Consider the following 19,052-nt stretch of genomic DNA (forward strand, 5'->3'; position numbering starts at 1 on the left):
CATAAGACAGCGGCGTTAGATAACAAACAAACACATTACACGATGCATTAATGAAATGTATCAAGGTGTATCATATGGCCAGGTTTCACCAAAGTGGTAGATGTGTGACACCTACACTGCTTCGGGCAGTCTTCCAGTCTCAAGCTGACACACTATGATATAACTGGACCATTGTTTAAAGTAGCGTGAAATACAACTGATCATGGTCAACCTAAATAGGCAAGTGGGTTGTACGAGAAGACAACCTAAAAATGCTCACCGCAACAGTCTCCCCTGTTGGTGACGGTGACGGAGTTGATGAAGAAGTAGGCGCCGAGGTCGATGTATAATGTGGGAGTTAAATCACCAACTGCGCTAGAGTAACAGCTTCTTCCGGTGATGAACTGGCTGTCAAAGTTGCCGTCCACAGCCAGTCCAGGGGAGGCAATCAGGTTGGTGGCAGCGAAAGAAAACTGAGAGGTTGCACGCGCTGGGCGATTACGGGCGACATTGACGATGGGCTGTTTATTGAATTTATCTGAAATAAAGAGAACACTTTGAAGACTGGAGCCAGACTCACTCATCTTTAAGAAGCCCTTCATGTTTAGAGAGTTCATCCATATAGAAAATATGCTCTTCTGTAACTATCAGACTTTTAAAAAAGAACCATCATTAACAATATACAATTACTTCGAGTACTCTTCCCTCTCTGCTCAAATGATGTACATAATTTAGATATATGAAGGAACAAGTACACTATTGAAGTGCTCTTTCTGGAAGGAAATGTAATTGGTTTCACATAGGAGAAAGTATACATACTGTTGACATCGCCTCCGGACACAGTGACTTCGCAGATGGTGAGAGGGTCGGTGGCGGCGGGTTTTCTGATACGGACGTAGCGTCCAGTCACGGTCGGAGAGCAGGAGAGTGAAACAGTTTGACCAAGGGCCACTCCACCAATGACCATGGCGCAGAACTCAGGAGTCTCGGTACTGGTTGTGGGATTAAACTCGAAGACCTCGATCGTAAGACCACTCAGACGATCAGCTGAAACATAAAAGATGTCCTTCCAACTTCAACAACATATCAGCATGTTGTTTCCAGATTTTAGCATATTGTGTAATTTGAGTCGATTCTATAACACGCATGCATAAATCGCTAGGTAGTCGATTGGTAAACAAATATAGTACATAAGAGAGTATGAGGCGCCGTTGTATTTATTCCTGAATATATTATGTCAATAGTTCAAATATTGATATCACAAATTCGAGAATTAATGATTTCATAATATAATTATTTACGCTATAAAATAATTGTTGATATCACACAGTCAAATTGTAGATATCACAGAAATGAAATTTTGACGTCTTAAAATTAATACTATATAATCTAAAAAAGCATTTATGAGATCACTTAACCAATTATATGATATCGTATACTCACTTTTGTTATATCAACAACATAGTTTGTGATATCATAAATTGAAGTTTAGATGTCGATGAATTTTTGATATCATTAATTCCCTTTTCCTCAATAAGTGTTCCAATGTTTGTTTGACATTCACTGCTGACAATTTGAACTCTCTTAAAATGGCGGCAGTTTCGAATATGCAGGACATTAATAGCGAGAGTTTACGGTTACGGGCATGTGGCTGTAAAAGATGTAATATTTGTGAAAGATTCCAGAAAGGCCAGGTAAACTCGTATAGTTGTCGGGTACCAACTTACCACAGCAGTCGCCCCTGTTGGTGAGGGTAAGGCCGGATACGTAGCGACGGGACCCCAGGTCCACGAACCAGAAGGGGTTGGGGTCATTCGCCGGAACATCGCTGGAGAAACACGAGCCGGCAAAGAAGTCGGAGTTGAAATTGCCGTCGACGGCGAGGTTTGAGCTGGCGGTGATGGGAGGAACACCGTTGACGAAGACACTGCTGGAGCCGGTGGGACGATTTTGGGCGATGTTGAAGCCTAGGAATGCAAGAAATCGATTATTGTTACATGGGGTGTTTAACAAGCGTTCGTATGCAAACCTTGAATCGCGGTATGAATGTTTATAATATTTTCTTACGAAATTCCAGGTATTTTGCATAAAGTTTATCAATTACAAGACATATGAACACTTTATAAACACACGATGCATTAGAAGCAGACTTGTTGAAACGGAACCGCAGTTTGGATGCATAAATTAATTTCGACCAATTTTTATTTTTATACACATTATTTGAACTCCAACAATTACAACGTATGTTACACATTACGCATATACAGCGTACTTACCGAAATTGTTGGCTTTCGCCACTGCTAAGAGAGCCGCCAAGCACACGATGAAGACCATGGTGGAAGATGGGAATGAGGACAAGTTAGTGTGATCTAAGGCTTATATACGTGTCTCACGGGTAATTAAGCGCAACCTGGCGTAATACAGTTAGTATGTATACTCATTACTGAAATACTTAAGGTGCGGGCAGGGCTCTGAGCGATCACCGTTAATTGTAATAGTTGCAATCTCAGATGCCATGTTGAACTGCCTGGTGTGGCGTATTTACCGTTATATAATCAATCAATCGCAAACATATATATTCATTAACCATAGTGTCAGCTTCATGTATTTACGCACGCACGCACGCACGCACGCACACACACACACACACACACACAAACACATTATCGTAAAGACGACGTTAATATCCAGTCCAGCTCATGCAGTCATCAGCACAGACCAAGCACTAACTGGTGAATGAGGAAGTGGTCATTACTATAGTCAAGGGCGTGGTCACACACATTTACACTAATTATTCCCTTCACTTGCTTAAGGCGTTAACCCAATACATGTTGAAATCAACCAATTAACTCACTGATCTGCACGACCACCGTAACATTACGCATATACAGCTGCGTCCGGTAGGTTTGTGAGATCGTTAGATGTCACTGAGTAAACATCTATTTCAAGAAAAAAAATGAACGAGAGTTTGAAAATATGTTTTATTCATGAAATACAACCAGTAACATGTTGCCGCACCTTTAGCAATGACTACTGCCTTTACCCTTTTTGGCATATTACGGTACAGATTGTCAAAGGTAGAATTTGGCAAACTATACCAGTGTTTTTGGACGGATGTCCAAAGTCCATCAGTCTCTGGTGACATTTATAATGCCACACACCCATTCAATGGGATTCATATGGGGCAAATTCCGGGGCCATAGTAAAACCTGGATGCCTTTGGCAGCTAGGTGAGGTGAAATTGGGTTTTCGTCGTGCTTGAGAATATTTCGCTCATATGACGACGTGCATGCATGTGTATGTGTATGTGCGGCTGCTTGTACTAGCCCAGACTTAAGCTGGTTTTATAGTGCTAGCCCACTGAGATACCATGCCGCAGTGAAGCATGAATACCCCACTCAGACACATTATACTGACTCCGAGCCGACCAGTCCTTGTTGAACCCATTAATGCCGAGCGCCAGGCAGGGACCAACAAGTACCATATTTTAACGTTTTTTTGGTATGACGCGGTCGGGGATCGAACCCGCGACCTTCCGCTCTCCGGGCGGACGCTCTAACCACTACACCACGGAGGCGGTCTTGGCAGCTAGGAAATCAGTAGTTGATTTCGAAGCATGAGCAGGGGCATTGTCCTGTTGAAAAATGATTTCTTTCTCAGGGAATGCGAGACAACGACCATGAATATCTATGCCGTTGATTATAGTGTGTTGATATCGACGACATCTTTCGTTTTTTAAACGTCGGATCTTCATTCTCCTTAGGTTGCTAAACCACCTGAAGATAGATTCATCAGAAAACAGTATCTTCTTCCATTGTGGCACTCCAAAACGTCTCACCTTTCGTACCCACGAGAGTCGATGTTTTCGCTGCATGTTGTTTAGCAGAGGTTTTCTTGCTGGTACATAACAACCTATCCCAAATCTATGTAGCCTGCGTGAGATCGTCATCCTACTGACCGTGTCTGCTTCAGTCTTCCTGGAATCATATTCAGGGTCGAATACCTTTCCTTGTCTCCTGATGCACCGGTCTTCTCGATGTGTCATACATTTCGGCCTGCCAGATCTCGACGGGTCCTTCACGCCACCTGTTTCTCTGTATTTCTTTTTCAACAAACACATTCCACTAACTGACACCTTCAAATTGTTCTCCTTGGCCATTATTTCTTTAATTGTTGTCCACTGAAGTCCCATACCCCTAAGGGTTATAATCTTCGTCCTTTCCATAATGGTCCAGTTTCGTTGCTTTTTACCACCCATTCTATCAGAAAACAAGCCTTTTTAGTTAAAAGGAAGTAGAGGACTTTGAAAACGTTCCATAGATTATAATAAAACCCGTTGACTTTGTATTTATATTGATTCTAAGAAAATATTGACTGGATATTGTGCTTCCCTTAATAGAGGCCTCTAACCTCAAATTAACCTCATATGTGCAGTTGTATGTGGTATCACTTACAATTTCAAATGTTTATAATGATTTTCATATATAGAACACAATAATAACCAGGGCTTGTACTGATATGAACCTCTCCTTTACAGTTGTCGTACCCGCAATTCATTGTCAGTATATAAGTTGTGTTTTTGTGGCAAGTACATATTTGAAGTATTTCTGGTACGGATATTCCTAATTTGAATATTAGTGCTAACATAATATCACATTCTACCATGACTTCAGTAAACACTAGATTGTGATTGGTTAATTAAAGTCATTCAGAGGTATATAATCACGTTATACAGGTCTCTGTTTTCCGTGCGCAATCATACATGGTTTACGGTAATGCACTATTTTTGTCTGCCCACTAACATGGCGGACACCAAACAACCTACCGATGCATCGATAAATTACGGCGATTTTACTGTCGGAAATTACACATATGTCTTTAAAGATGGATTTAGCGATGACGGGCACGACTCACTACTTGCGTAAATCACAGCAATAGGTGTTTATACATACAAAAGTACTTCGAAAGCATGGAAACAAATATTCAGTCGAACAAGATCAAAACATCGTGTGCTTTCCGAATAAAAATTCAGCAAAAACAAATATGTTTACGTTGATTCTATGTTATGTCAGAATAGATCCAGCAATAGACTGCTACAAAATTTCCGTGTTAAATTTATTATCAGCTTTCGTCAACGATATCGCCACTGATCTTGATCCGGTAACGGAGGATGCATTAACATCGAACGCCGAATTTTAATTTTAATGCCTTCCGTCCACATAAATAAACAGTTGGGTTATCTTTTCAAACAAAATGATATTTTGAAATTTGTACTGTTTCAAATTTAGCGGTAGTAAAACACAATTAGATCTACAGAATCTGCAAACCGTTCTGTTTAGCCCAACATATTTTTTTTTTCTAAATGTATAATATCGTTGAAAAGTTATTTAGCTTAGTCATGATCCCTCTTATCCATTACACTGCTTGATCTAAAGTAGTCTATTAAAGTATAATTAATTACCTTACCGTGTTTATGCCAGAGGTACACCCTCGTGTCCTGATCCATCCTTTCGGAAATATCACCACAAATCTGGCTCTTTGTCAACAGACTCGCGAACATGCCAGCGAATCCGATTCAATTTGAATTCACTACACTTTGAAGCCACTAGGTCACAAAACACTTTCCAAAATGTAGAAAATAATATCCGTAGAATCGAATTTGAGCACAAAGTACACACATGAGTGTGTAAGAGTCACAACAGCTGTCGCACGCAGACGTAGAGGTGCGTGAAATCGTCAAGTTGACAGGGCGCAAAATTCAACAGTATCTAAATTCGGTACAACACGGACTTCTCGTTACAGCAAAAGCGCCCCTACTCTTAAATTTTGTACCAGTACCAGTAATTAGATATCAAAGACTATCTCAGTCATACAATCAGGTTAACCTTGCGCAAACTGTCAGTGGCTCTCCTGTCGCATCTTTCCAAATGTAAACAATGACTTCGAGAAAAAAGGTCAAGGCCATGAGGTTGCTGCCACTATTCTGGTGGGGAAAGAGTCTACGGTGGAATTTTCAAATGTGAACCAAGCTTTTCAAACTTATTTGATATATGTTTTCCAACTTATCAGTTAATGATTGGTGATTGATGCATTGAAAAAAACAAAACGTGATTTGTTATTACTGAATCTGGAGTTTGTTAGTCATTGACGGTTTGCCACCAAACACCCCGTTTCGGGCGATACCACTTGAGATTGGAATGCGAGGCCGCTTCACGTATTGACTCGTAACCAAAGAAAGAGCTCCACCTGAAATTGTTCATAAAATTGTCATGGTAGAATGGAGATAAACCTACTGTGTTGGAAAATCAGAGGTATATAACGAAATTATAATAGCTCTAAATTGTTCATTTAAAACCTCACGCTACGCGTTCGGTTTTAAATGAAATTTAGAAACTATTATAATTTCGTTATATACCTCTGATTTTCCCACACAGTAGGTTTATCTCACGTCTAAATGCCATTCAAAGAATTAAGAACGTGTAAGTCCCAATTATAACATTTGTTACACTCTTTATTGTTGTATCAATAGGCGCTAACAATACTTTACAGAGATCATGTAGAAAATCTGTATACATATAACTTAACCTTAACAAAGACAGACTTCATGGAAAAAACGCTTTCTATCCATCCCGCATTATTGCTGTTACAGCAGTAGTTTGTCCAAACATTTTATTACAATCAGCTCAAAATATTTTGCAGTATAACTGGTGGTACAAGGAGCGGTTGCAACGTATTTATGATAATCAGTACACCCAAAACCCTTTGGATGTATTAAATTTTCTCAATAAAATAATCACCATGCTTCCATGGTGCATTTGGACCAAATAAAACAACTACTCGGCATACTTCTGTATGAATCAAGGTGGCATGCTATTACTTGTTGGTGAAAATGGACAACAGCTATCCCCATCGAGAACATCCAGCTGACACAGCAGCAGCTATTCTTGGTGACATGGTAAAGGCTTCAGTGTATCAACTCAATCATTTGCCAGTGTTAAACTGGCGTGCAAGGGATGAAAAGAGCTTCGAAGATGGTTCCGGTTCAGGAGGACCATCAATTGCCGTCCCTTGGTTGATAAATCCTTGATATTGTTATAAATGAAGTCTCAAAAGAGACAAAGTCTTTTCCATCAGCTGACTTCTGTATGACTCCTTTGGAATCCCAGTGGCAGACTCCCTCCCGATGGTTACCATAGCAGCCGCTTTTATGCTTACCTCGTTCTGAGACAGTGTCCGAATATCAAGGCTAAACGAAATTGAAATGTTGTCAAGCCTGTTGGCTGCTATTCAGGACAGTGGATTTGAACGTCCTCTGTATTCACTAGATATGGCACCATCAGATTTCAACTCTTTTTAGCAATGAAACCATCTGAATAGTATTTTGAATATACTGATGACGTCTTTTCTCTTCTAGGTTTACACCAGCAGAAGGAGGCCTTCCATAACAGTGGGTCCCTGGCACTGCAGCTGTCTGGGGACCTCAGAAGAGATCTGTCGCTATATTCGGCAGCCCACTTCATAAGGCACAGAATAGCCGCACCATGCATTTGATAATTATGTAAGGCTCATGTAAAGCACATTCAACTTAAAACAAGATAAAATTGACAATCATGTGTAAACAGAACTTCGAGACCTCTATGCGTAACTAAAGGAACACTGTTTGATCCACGTGAAATGTGTTCATGGGGTGATCACACGTGCACCTTGCTCTTCATCAACTCTGGTTATAGATGACATGGGCATTTGGTGGTCAGGTCCCACATGAGTCTCCAACTTGACACGGGCTGTACATGCGTGTAAGGGGAAGGCAGTTGCTTAGGTTATGATGCGTGCCTAATGAAATTCCAGCTGAACCAAATGCAGAGCTCCAAACAAGAAGAGAGAGAAAAGCTTGAGATGCCGTTGTCTAATGCCCGCAGACCCCGGTCGAGTCCAGGGTGGAACGTGAAGTGGTGCTTCAGGGGATACGAGTATGTATTGAGACCTATTTGTTTGATTTTAACTGGTCACAATGTGCATGCTAAATCAAACAACTACTCATACCTTAAAATGGTTACATTTTCTTTAGAAAATCATTCACAGCATCAGCATTGCCTGATATGGAACCAGTTTGGCGTGAGATTTATCAGTGTTATCGTGAGAGAGTGACATGAGTAATAAAACCGTGAGTCTCAAGCCAAAGCTGTGAGAGTTGGCAGGGATGCAAATGTTTCATTCGTTACTAAGTGATGTGATGCTAAAGCTTTTCGATTGCACTTTTCACATTTAACCTCGTGAAATATCAATTTCCGACAACTGACAAGCACGTCGTAGGCATATACAATGTAGGCCTCAGCACATAGGTAACACTCATGATAGGCACTCAACAGTATTGTTTTTCTGATTATACTAGGATGCTAATATATTGTGTTTACAATAATATGTTTTTCCACAAATTGTGTAACTTGTTTTATATTTTTTAAATTAAGATCTTTTGGTAATAGTGTGTTATTCATTAAGTAGATTAAATCGCTTTGCTTTGGAAACTTTTATGTGTGTGCAAATGATTGTTTTACATCACATCAGGTCATAGTTTTCACAGCCGGGTGTGTGTGTGTGTGGGGGGGGGTGGGGGTTTCTACTATTTCACACTGGGAGGGAGATAAGAAACTGCGGTAAATAACATGCACAGCCTAAGCCTTGTTTGTTAAGTTGGACTGCTCATTAGACTATGGATCAAAGTTTCTGGTAAGTTTAGAGAGATTTGTGACAAACGCCTCTCAGCACTGCATGGAGCGCACAAGCGTTGTTCACGGTTCTGCAATTCACCATTAGCTAAATATTTCACTGACAATGCAGGTTTTGTTTAACATCGGTGTACATTGTATTTACGCTACGTATAGACATTCAGCTAATATTCTTTATATCATCATATAAACAAAGGACTGACTGACTGACTGAGTTTGGTTTTACGCCGCTTTTAGCAATATTCCAGCAACATCACGGCGGGGGACACCAGAAATGGGCTTCACACATTGTGCCCATGTGGGGATTCGAACCCGAGTCTTCGGCGTGACGAGCCAACGCTTTAACCATTAGGCTACCCCACCGCCCTATAAACAAATGAGAAAACGCTGTCATTATTTAACCTCCACATTTATTTTGCCACAAATGAGCAAATCCACAACAATAAATGATGACCTGCTTTGATGGAAAGTGATTTTAGCTTTCGCTGAATGGACTTCTGACTTTCGTTACTATTGAAGCTCAGGCTTGCATTTCTTGGGATTTGTCGTATCAATTCACAGCCCTTCTGCCGTGATTCCCGGCAAATTGTGACCCAGCAACAGAAATAATTCCATTCTCAGCCAGAGCCTGAGCAACGTCATTGTCGAAGTGTTTGTCGGTCACCTCAGTGTAGGAAGCGAACCTTCCAGTTACTTGTACTTCACACAGGGTCAGGAGATCGTTGCTGTCAGCCTGACTGGTCTTCTGGATCTTGATGTAGCGGCCCACAGAAGGTGCAAAGCAGTTGACGGTGAAGTTAGCTCCTCCAGCGACGTTGCCAGTGATGGTGCCGCAAACTCTAGGGTACTCAAGATACCTGTAGGGGTCTTTCAGGAGAGTGCCGATGTTGATGTTGCGCAGGCGTTCAGCTGAAATTGAAAAGAACATGTTTATTTAGTACTAGGAGATGGACTTTGAAGATCCGGGATAGAATTGGTCTTCAGCAACCCGTGCTTGTCGTATGACGCGACATATGGGATCAGGTGGTCAGGTTCGCTGACTTGGTTGATGAATATCATCGTATGACAATTGCTCAGATCGATGCTCATGATGCCCAAAGACTCTCTCATGTTGGTTAACCTACATAAGGAACACAACAATACTCACCACAACAGTCTCCCCTGTTGGTGACGGTGACGGAGTTGATGAAGAAGTAGGCACCAAGGTCGATGTACAAGGTAGGAATTGTGTCACCAATGGCGCTTGAGTAACAGCTTCTTCCGGTGACAAACTGACTGTCAAAGTTGCCGTCCACAGTCAGGCCAGGGGAAGCAATGAGGTTGGTGGCAGCGAAAGAAAACTGAGAGGTAGCACGCGCTGGGCGATTCCGAGCGACATTGACGGTGGGCTGTTTATTGAAGTTATCTGAAATAAAGAGAAAACTTTGAAGACTGGAGCCAGACCTACACATTGGAAGGTCAAACTCGACAAACAAGTCCTTCATGTTTGGAGAACTCGTCTATATAACTATACTCATAGAAACGAATAAGGGAACACCTCAAAGTACAAGTGTTCCTTTATTCATTTCCGTGAGTATATATTCATTTGTAACTATAACCCAAGAAAGACCAATTTTTAACAATTAACAATTACTTCGAGTACTCTTCCCTCTCTGCTTAAATAATGTACAGCATTTAGATATATGAAGGAACAAATATATTATTGGAGTACTGTTGCTGGAAATAAATGTAATTGGTTTCACATGGGACAAAGCATACGTACAGTTAATGTTGCCTCCGGACACAGTGACTTCGCAGATGGTGAGAGGGTCGGTGGCGGCGGGTTTTCTGATACGGACGAAGCGTCCAGTCACGGTCGGAGAGCAGGAGAGTGAAACAGTTTGACCAAGGGCCACTCCACCAATGACCATGGCGCAGAACTCAGGAGTCTCGGTACTGGTTGTGGGATTAAACTCGAAGACCTCGATCGTAAGACCACTCAGACGATCAGCTGAAACATAGACGATGTTCTTTAAATTAAATAACACAACAGACCCGTGAAGATCCGGGTATAGAATTGGTCTTCAGCAACCCATGCTTGCAGTAAGAGGCGACTATCGGGATCGGGTGGTCATGCTCCCTGACTTGGTTGACACATATGCCATCGTATCCCAATTGCGTAGATTGATGTTGATGCTGTTGATCACTGGATTAGCTGAATATTGCGTTGAGCAACAAACCAACCACCCAATAGCACAACAGCAGGCTGTTCAATCACAGTACGTAGTAGCCGATTGATCAACGAGTGTGGTACTCCAGACATTACTGTCTTGGAATAACTTAGTACAACCAGAAATTATTGCGAATTTAAGATTGTAATTTTTTTCATTCATTACTCACGTATTAAATGTGAATATTAGCAGAACATAACTCCAGATTCAAAGACAGGTGAACAGTTAGTATTTTGTCAAGTCACCATGGGCAGCAATGCAGGCTTCAATGCGGTGGGGCATACTACTGATCAAAGAAGTTAGAAAGTCATGGCCCATGCTGTCCCAATATCGGACCACCTCTTCTTTCATTTCAGCCATATTTGTCAGATTTTTCTTATTGACACTTTCCTTCATAAGTCCCCAAACATTTTCTATTGGATTTAAGTCAGGGCTATAGCTTGGCCAATCTAATAATGTCATATTTTGGGTCCGAAACCAGACCTGTGAATGCTTTGAACGATGTTTTGGGTCGTTGTCCTGCTGGAAAATCCAAACATTTCCATAGAACACGCGAGCAGATGGAAGTAAATGTCCTCGAGAATATCTGTGTACCGCTCACTGTTCATATTCCCTTCAAATACACAGAGGGGCGTTGCCCCTAACACAGATATGCCACCCCCCACGTTAAATTTCGGACTGTACTTTGGGCGCTGATACAAAGGTTTTCAGTTTGTTTGGTCCAGAATTTCAGTGTATTAGGAAACAGCCACACAGAACTTTCATCTGAGAAAATCACATTGTCCCAGTTAAAATGTCTATGCTGTAAGCACCAGTTCAACCTTCGCTCCTTTTGTTCAGGTTTCATGATCGGTGATGGAATTCCTCGACTTTTCTGCCAACCCATTGCATGCAGCTCAGTTCTAATTGTCTCCTTACAGACAGCCATAGTTCCTCTATCAATCATATCCAGCCTTAAGTTTTCTAAACTCCTTCGTTTGTTTTTAGAAACAAGACTACCAAGCCACCTCCTGTCACCGACAGTCAATTTTCTGGGCCTACCTGCGCCTCCCTGGTGCTCAATGCCATATCCATTTGCAATATCTTTCAAAATACGATAAACAGTTGACAAAGGGATGCCTGTTCTACTTGAAATCACTTTAGCTGATCTGATGTCCTTGTTATAATACTCGAATCCCCACATGGGTACAATGTGTGAAGCCCATTTCTGGTGTCCCCCGCCGTGATGTTGCTGGAATATTGCTAAAAGCGGCGTAAACCCAAACTCAGTCACTCAGTCAGTTGTTATAATACTCTAAAATCAACTTCCTCTTCTCTAAATCATCCATACTGAGGATCACTGAAAATGTCGTCTGCTAGCAAGTAAACAAAGGGGGATAACGCTTCACAAACTAATGAAAAAGGATTAACGGAGTTGTCTCTCTTGAATGAAACCAAGCACTTGACAGCTGATCAAGGTTGTTTATACTAGAAATCCAATTAAACATATTTCTAAAATTCTCAATAATTTCTGGTCATACTATAAATGCATATAAGTTGTGAGAAAATGCAGCGAATTTTAACTCTGAGTGGCCTTTGTTGGTTTTGGCAGGTATAGTGATGTTATGGGTTATTTCAAATTAACCAAAGTATTCATTCAAACCCCAGTACAAGAATAGTAGTGTGTATGGAGATAAGCCCTCAACGACACTCGTCATAGATTATATAGTTAAATAAATCTTAAAATTTTAAGACAATGAAGAATAAAAGCTAGGCATCATATCTTTTCTTTCATTTTTTGGGTGTTGAGTGAAGGGTATTAAACGTATGCTTCAAATACAGGTTTTTACTTTTGTGTTTATTCAGTTTTAAGATGCACTTACTACTAAGTTTATTTCTAAAATGATCATCACAGTGTTTACGGATTCAGGCATGGATGGGTCAAGGATGCTGCGTGGCGAGAGTGGCTGGAATATGTATAAAAGATTCCAAAACGACAAGGTGACCCATGAAGATCCGGGTTAGAATTGGTTTCAGCAATCCATGTGTGTCGTAAGGGGCGAATATGGTGTTAGGTGATCAGGCTCTTTGGCTGTTATGCTACTTGCGTACATCAATGTTCATGATGTCAGCCACTAGAGTGTCTGGTTAGGACTCGAGTATTTACAGAAAGACGTCATATATTTGGCTATTGCTGAGTGTGGCGATAAAATACAAACACACAAACAACCAAGAAAGGCCAGGTAAACTCGTATAGTTGTCGGGTACCAACTTACCACAGCAGTCGCCCCTGTTGGTGAGGGTAAGGCCGGATACGTAGCGACGGGACCCCAGGTCCACGAACCAGAAGGGGTTGGGGTCATTCGCCGGAACATCGCTGGAGAAACACGAACCGGCAAAGAAGTCGGAGTTGAAATTGCCGTCGACGGCGAGGTTTGAGCTGGCGGTGATGGGAGGAACACCGTTGACAAAGACACTGCTGGAACCGGTGGGACGATTTTGGGCGATGTTGAAGCCTGGAATGCAAGAAATTGATTATTGTTACACGGGGATTCGTTTGCAAAGCTTGAATCGGGGTATGAATGTTTATATTATATTTTCCAACGAAATTCCAGGTATTTTGCATAAAGATTATCAATTACAAGACATATGAACACTTTATAAACACACGATGCATTTGAAGCAGACTTGTTGAAACGGGTTGTTTTAAAAGTGTTAACTTGCATACTTTGAACCGCAGTTTGAATGCTTAAATTAATATGGACTGTTTTATACAGGTTACTTGACGTCTAACAATTACAACGTATGTGACACACGATGCATATACAGCGTACTTACCGAAATTGTTGGCTTTCGCTACTGCTAAGAGAGCCGCTAGGCACACGATGAAGACCATGGTGGATGATGGGAATGATGACCAAGTGAGCACCCACCACGGCTTATATACGTAGCAGGCCATCTCCAGGGGTGTTAGGCAACATGCCGTAATGTAATTAGTGTTGATGTCATTATGATAATAATAATAATAATAATAATGAGAATATTTATAACGCGCCTTTTCCATGCTTGATATCCTGCTCAAGGCGCATTTGTGAATTGAGGAAGTGTTCATTAGAATCTGGTCACGGGAAGGGTGCATCCAAACAGGTGGGTCGAGGGAAGGGTGCATCCAAACAGGTGGTTCGAAGGAAGGCCGTATCCAAACAAATGGGTCGAGGGAAGGGTGCATCCAAACAGGTGGGTCGAGGGAAGGGTGTATCCAAACAGGTGGGTCGAGGGAAGGGTGCATCCAAACAGGTGGGTCGAGGGAAGGGTGCATCCAAACAGGTGGGTCGAGGGAAGGGTGCATCCAAACAGGTGGGTCGAGTTGAGGGTGCGCATCCAAACAGGTCTGTCGAGGGAAGGGTGCATTCAAACAGGTGGGTCAAGGGAAGGGTGCATCCAAACAGGTGGGACGAGGGAAGGCCATATCCAAACAGATGGGTCGATGGAAGGGTGCATCCAAACAGGTGGGTCGAGGAAAGGGTGCATCCAAACAGGGGGTCGAGGGAAGGGTGCATCCAAACAGGTGGGTCGAGTTGAGGGTGCATCCAAACAGGTGGGTCGAGGGAAGGGTGCATCCAAACAGGTGGGTCGAGTTGAGGGTGCGCATCCAAACAGGTGGGTCGAAGGAAGGGTGCATCCAAACAGGTGGGTCGAGGGAAGGGTGCATCCAAACAGGTGGGTCGAGTTGAGGGTGCATCCAAACAGGTGGGTCGAGGGAAGGGTGCATCCAAACAGGTGGGTCGAGGGAAGGGTGCATCCAAACAGGGGGTCGAGGGAAGGGTGCATCCAAACAGGTGGGTCGAGGGAAGGCCATATCCAAACAGATGGGTCGAGGGAAGGGTGCATCCAAACAGGTGGGTCGAGGGAGGCCGTATCCAAACAGATGGGTCGAGGGAAGGGTGCATCCAAACAGGTGGGTCGAGGGAAGGGTGCATCCAAACAGGTGGGTCGAGGAAAGGGTGCATCCAAACAGGTGGGTCGAGGGAAGGGTGCATCCAAACAGGTGGGTCGAGTTGAGGGTGCGCATCCAAACAGGTGGGTCGAAGGAAGGGTGCATCCAAACAGGTGGGTCGAGGGAAGGGTGCATCCAAACAGGTGGGTCGAGTTGAGGGTGCGCATCCAAACAGGTGGGTCGAGGGAAGGGTGCATCCAAACAGGTGGGTCGAGGGAAGGGTGCATCCAAACAGGTGGGTCGAGTTGAGGGTGCATCCAAACAGGTGGGTCGAGGGAAGGGTGCATCCAAACAGGTCTGTCGATGGAAGGGTGCATCCAAACAGGTGGGTCGAGTGAAGGGTGCATCCAAACAGGTGGGTCGAGGGAAGGGTGCATCCAAACAGGTGGGTCGATGGAAGGGCGCATCCAAACAGTTGGGTCGAGGGAAGGGTGCATCCAAACAGGTGGCTCGAGGGAAGGGTGCATCCAAACAGGTGGGTCGAGGGAAGGGTGCATCCAAACAGGTATGTCGATGGAAGGGCGCATCCAAACAGGTGGGTCGAGGGAAGGCCGTATCCAAACAGGTGGGTCGAGGGAAGGGCGCATCCAAACAGGTGGGTCGAGGGAAGGGTGCATCCAAACAGATGGGTCGAGGGAAGGCCATATCCAAACAGATGGGTCGAAGGGAGGTGCATCAAACAGATGGGTCAAGGAAGGGTGCATCAAACAGGTGGGTCGAGGAAGGGTGCATCAAACAGGTGGGTCGAGGAAGGGTGCATCAAAGGTCTGTCGATGGAAGGCCGTATCCAAACAGATGGGTCAAGGGAAGAGTGCATCCAAACAGGTGGTTCGAGGAAGGGTGCATCAAACAGGTCTGTCGATGGAAGGGCGCATCCAAACAGTTGGGTCGAGGAAGGGCGCAGCCAAACAGGTGGAGTCGAGGAAGGGTGCATCAAACAGGTGGGTCGAGGAAGGCCGTATCCAAACAGATGGGTCGAGGGAAGAGTGCATCCAAACAGGTGGTTCGAGGGAAGGGTGCATCCAAACAGGTCTGTCGATGGAAGGGCGCATCAGACAGGTGGGTCGAGGAAGGTCGTATCAAACAGATGGGTCGAGGAAAGGTGCATCAAACAGGTGGGTCGAGGAAAGGGTGCATCCAAACAGGTGGGTCGAGTTGAGGGTGCATCCAAACAGGTGGGTCGAGGAAGGGTGCATCCAAACAGGTCTGTCGATGGAAGGGTGCATCCAAACAGGTGGGTCGAGGAAGGGTGCATCCAAACAGGTGGGTCGAGGAAGGGTGCATCAAACAGGTATGTCGATGGAAGGGCGCATCAAACAGTTGGGTCGAGGGAAGGGTGCATCAAACAGGTGAGTCGAGGAAGGGTGCATCAAACAGGTGGGTCGAGGAAGGGTGCATCAAACAGGTATGTCGATGGAAGGGCGCATCCAAACAGGTGGGTCGAGGGAAGGGTGCATCCAAACAGGTGGGTCGAGGGAAGGGTGCATCCAAACAGGTCTGTCGATGGAAGGCCGTATCCAAACAGATGGAGTCAAGGGAAGGTGCATCCAAACAGGTGGTTCGAGGAAGGGTGCATCCAAACAGGTCTGTGTCGATGGAAGGGCGCATCAAACAGTTGGGTCGAGGGAAAGGCGCATCCAAACAGGTGGGTCGAGGAAGGGTGCATCAAACAGGTGGGTCGAGGAAGGCCGTATCCAAACAGATGGGTCGAGGAAGAGTGCATCAAACAGGTGGTTCGAGGAAGGGTGCATCCAAACAGGTCTGTCGATGGAAGGGCGCATCAGACAGGTGGGTCGAGGAAGGTCGTATCCAAACAGATGGGTCGAGGAAGGGTGCATCCAAACAGGTGGGTCGAGGAAAGGGTGCATCCAAACAGGTGGAGTCGAGTTGAGGGTGCATCAAACAGGTGGGTCGAGGAAGGGTGCATCCAAACAGGTCTGTCGATGGAAGGGTGCATCAAACAGGTGGGTCGAGGAAGGGTGCATCAAACAGGTGGGTCGAGGAAAGGTGCATCAAACAGGTATGTCGATGGAAGGGCGCATCAAACAGTTGGGTCGAGGGAAGGGTGCATCAAACAGGTGGTTCGAGGAAGGGTGCATCAAACAGGTCTGTCGATGGAAGGGCGCATCAAACAGTTGGGTCGAGGAAAGGCGCAGCCAAACAGGTGGAGTCGAGGAAGGTGCATCAAACAGGTGGGTCGAGGAAGGCCGTATCCAAACAGATGGGTCGAGGAAGAGTGCATCCAAACAGGTGGTTCGAGGGAAGGGTGCATCAAACAGGTCTGTCGATGGAAGGGCGCATCAGACAGGTGGGTCGAGGAAGGTCGGATCAAACAGATGGGTCGAGGAAGGGTGCATCAAACAGGTGGGTCGAGGGAAGGGTGCATCAAACAGGTGGGTCGAGTTGAGGGTGCATCAAACAGGTGGGTCGAGGGAAGGGTGCATCAAACAGGTCTGTCGATGGAAGGGTGCATCAAACAGGTGGGTCGAGGAAGGGTGCATCAAACAGGTGGGTCGAGGAAGGGTGCATCAAACAGGTATGTCGATGGAAGAGCGCATCAAACAGTTGGGTCGAGGAAGGGTGCATCAAACAGGTGGGTCGAGGAAGGGTGCATCAAACAGGTGGAGTCGAGGGAAGGCCGTATCCAAACAGGTGGGTCGAGGGAAGGGCGCATCCAAACAGGTGGGTCGAGGGAAGGGTGCATCCAAACAGATGGGTCGAGGGAAGGCCATATCCAAACAGATGGGTCGAAGGAAGGGTGCATCCAAACAGATGGGTCAAGGGAAGGGTGCATCCAAACAGGTGGGTCGAGGGAAGGGTGCATCCAAACAGGTGGGTCGAGGGAAGGGTGCATCCAAACAGGTCTGTCGATGGAAGGCCGTATCCAAACAGATGGGTCAAGGGAAGAGTGCATCCAAACAGGTGGTTCGAGGGAAGGGTGCATCCAAACAGGCCTGTCGATGGAAGGGCGCATCCAAACAGTTGGGTCGAGGGAAGGGCGCAGCCAAACAGGTGGGTCGAGGGAAGGGTGCATCCAAACAGGTGGGTCGAGGGAAGGCCGTATCCAAACAGATGGGTCGAGGGAAGAGTGCATCCAAACAGGTGGTTCGAGGGAAGGGTGCATCCAAACAGGTCTGTCGATGGAAGGGCGCATCCAGACAGGTGGGTCGAGGAAGGTCGTATCAAACAGATGGGTCGAGGAAGGGTGCATCAAACAGGTGGGTCGAGGGAAGGGTGCATCAAACAGGTGGGTCGAGTTGAGGGGTGCATCAAACAGGTGGGTCGAGGGAAGGGGTGCATCAAACAGGTCTGTCGATGGAAGGTGCATCAAACAGAGTGGGTCGAGGAAGGGTGCATCAAACAGGTGGGTCGAGGAAGGGTGCATCAAACAGGTATGTCGATGGAAGGGCGCATCCAAACAGTTGGGTCGAGGAAAGGGTGCATCAAACAGGTGGCTCGAGGGAAGGGTGCATCAAACAGGTGGGTCGAGGAAGAGGTGCATCAAACAGGTATGTCGAGGAAGGGCGCATCCAAACAGGTGGGTCGAGGGAAGGCCGTATCCAAACAGGTGGGTCGAGGGAAGGGCGCATCAAACAGGTGGGTCGAGGAAGGGTGCATCAAACAGATGGGTCGAGGAAGGCCATATCAAACAGATGGGTCGAAGGAAGGGTGCATCAAACAGATGGGTCAAGGGAAGGGTGCATCAAACAGGTGGAGTCGAGGAAAGGGTGCATCAAACAGGTGGGTCGAGGAAGGGGTGCATCCAGAACAGGTCTCTGTCGATGGAAGGCCGTATCCAAACAGATGGGTCAAGGGAAGAGTGCATCAAACAGGTGGTTCGAGGAAGGGGGTGCATCCAAACAGGTCTGTCGATGGAAGGGCGCATCCAAACAGTTGGGTCGAGGAAGGGGTGCATCCAAACAGGTGGGTCTGGTTGAGGGTGCGCATCCAAACAGGTGGAGTCGAGGGAAGGGTGCATCAAACAGGTGGGTCGATGGAAGGGCGCATCAAACAGGTGGGTCGAGGGAAGGGTGCATCAAACAGGTCTGTCGATGGAAGGGCGCATTTAAACAGGTGGATCGAGGGAAGGGGTGCATCAAACAGGTGGAGTCGAGGAAGGGGTGCATCAAACAGGTGGAGTCGATGGAAGGGCGCATTTAA

General features: G+C 45.3%; 3 protein-coding genes across 3 annotated transcripts; 1 reads left to right on the forward strand and 2 right to left on the reverse strand.

Moving 5' to 3' along the window:
- Positions 1 to 626: 626 nt before the first annotated feature.
- LOC124270224 (fucolectin-like) lies at positions 627 to 2,313 on the reverse strand. The gene is made up of 4 exons (XM_046705262.1): positions 2,256 to 2,313; positions 1,707 to 1,946; positions 799 to 1,026; positions 627 to 631 (listed from the first exon to the last, which is right to left on the reverse strand). The coding sequence occupies exons 1-4, from the start codon at positions 2,311 to 2,313 to the stop codon at positions 627 to 629; spliced, it is 531 nt and encodes a 176-aa protein (XP_046561218.1).
- A 6,935-nt stretch (positions 2,314 to 9,248) lies between these two features.
- On the reverse strand, positions 9,249 to 13,790 carry LOC124270225. Its single transcript, XM_046705263.1, has 5 exons — positions 13,733 to 13,790; positions 13,171 to 13,410; positions 10,468 to 10,695; positions 9,853 to 10,110; positions 9,249 to 9,614 (listed from the first exon to the last, which is right to left on the reverse strand). The coding sequence occupies exons 1-5, from the start codon at positions 13,788 to 13,790 to the stop codon at positions 9,256 to 9,258; spliced, it is 1,143 nt and encodes a 380-aa protein (XP_046561219.1). The 3' UTR covers positions 9,249 to 9,255.
- On the forward strand, positions 13,789 to 19,052 carry LOC124270227 (ribosome-binding protein 1-like). The gene is made up of 7 exons (XM_046705264.1): positions 13,789 to 13,815; positions 14,284 to 14,403; positions 15,687 to 15,832; positions 17,027 to 17,255; positions 17,604 to 17,693; positions 17,784 to 17,903; positions 18,603 to 19,052. The coding sequence occupies exons 1-7, from the start codon at positions 13,789 to 13,791 to the stop codon at positions 19,050 to 19,052; spliced, it is 1,182 nt and encodes a 393-aa protein (XP_046561220.1).

Source organism: Haliotis rubra, unplaced genomic scaffold, assembly GCF_003918875.1.
Source record: "Haliotis rubra isolate DU_JTF1 unplaced genomic scaffold, ASM391887v1 Scf150, whole genome shotgun sequence".
Classification (NCBI taxonomy): domain Eukaryota; kingdom Metazoa; phylum Mollusca; class Gastropoda; order Lepetellida; family Haliotidae; genus Haliotis; species Haliotis rubra.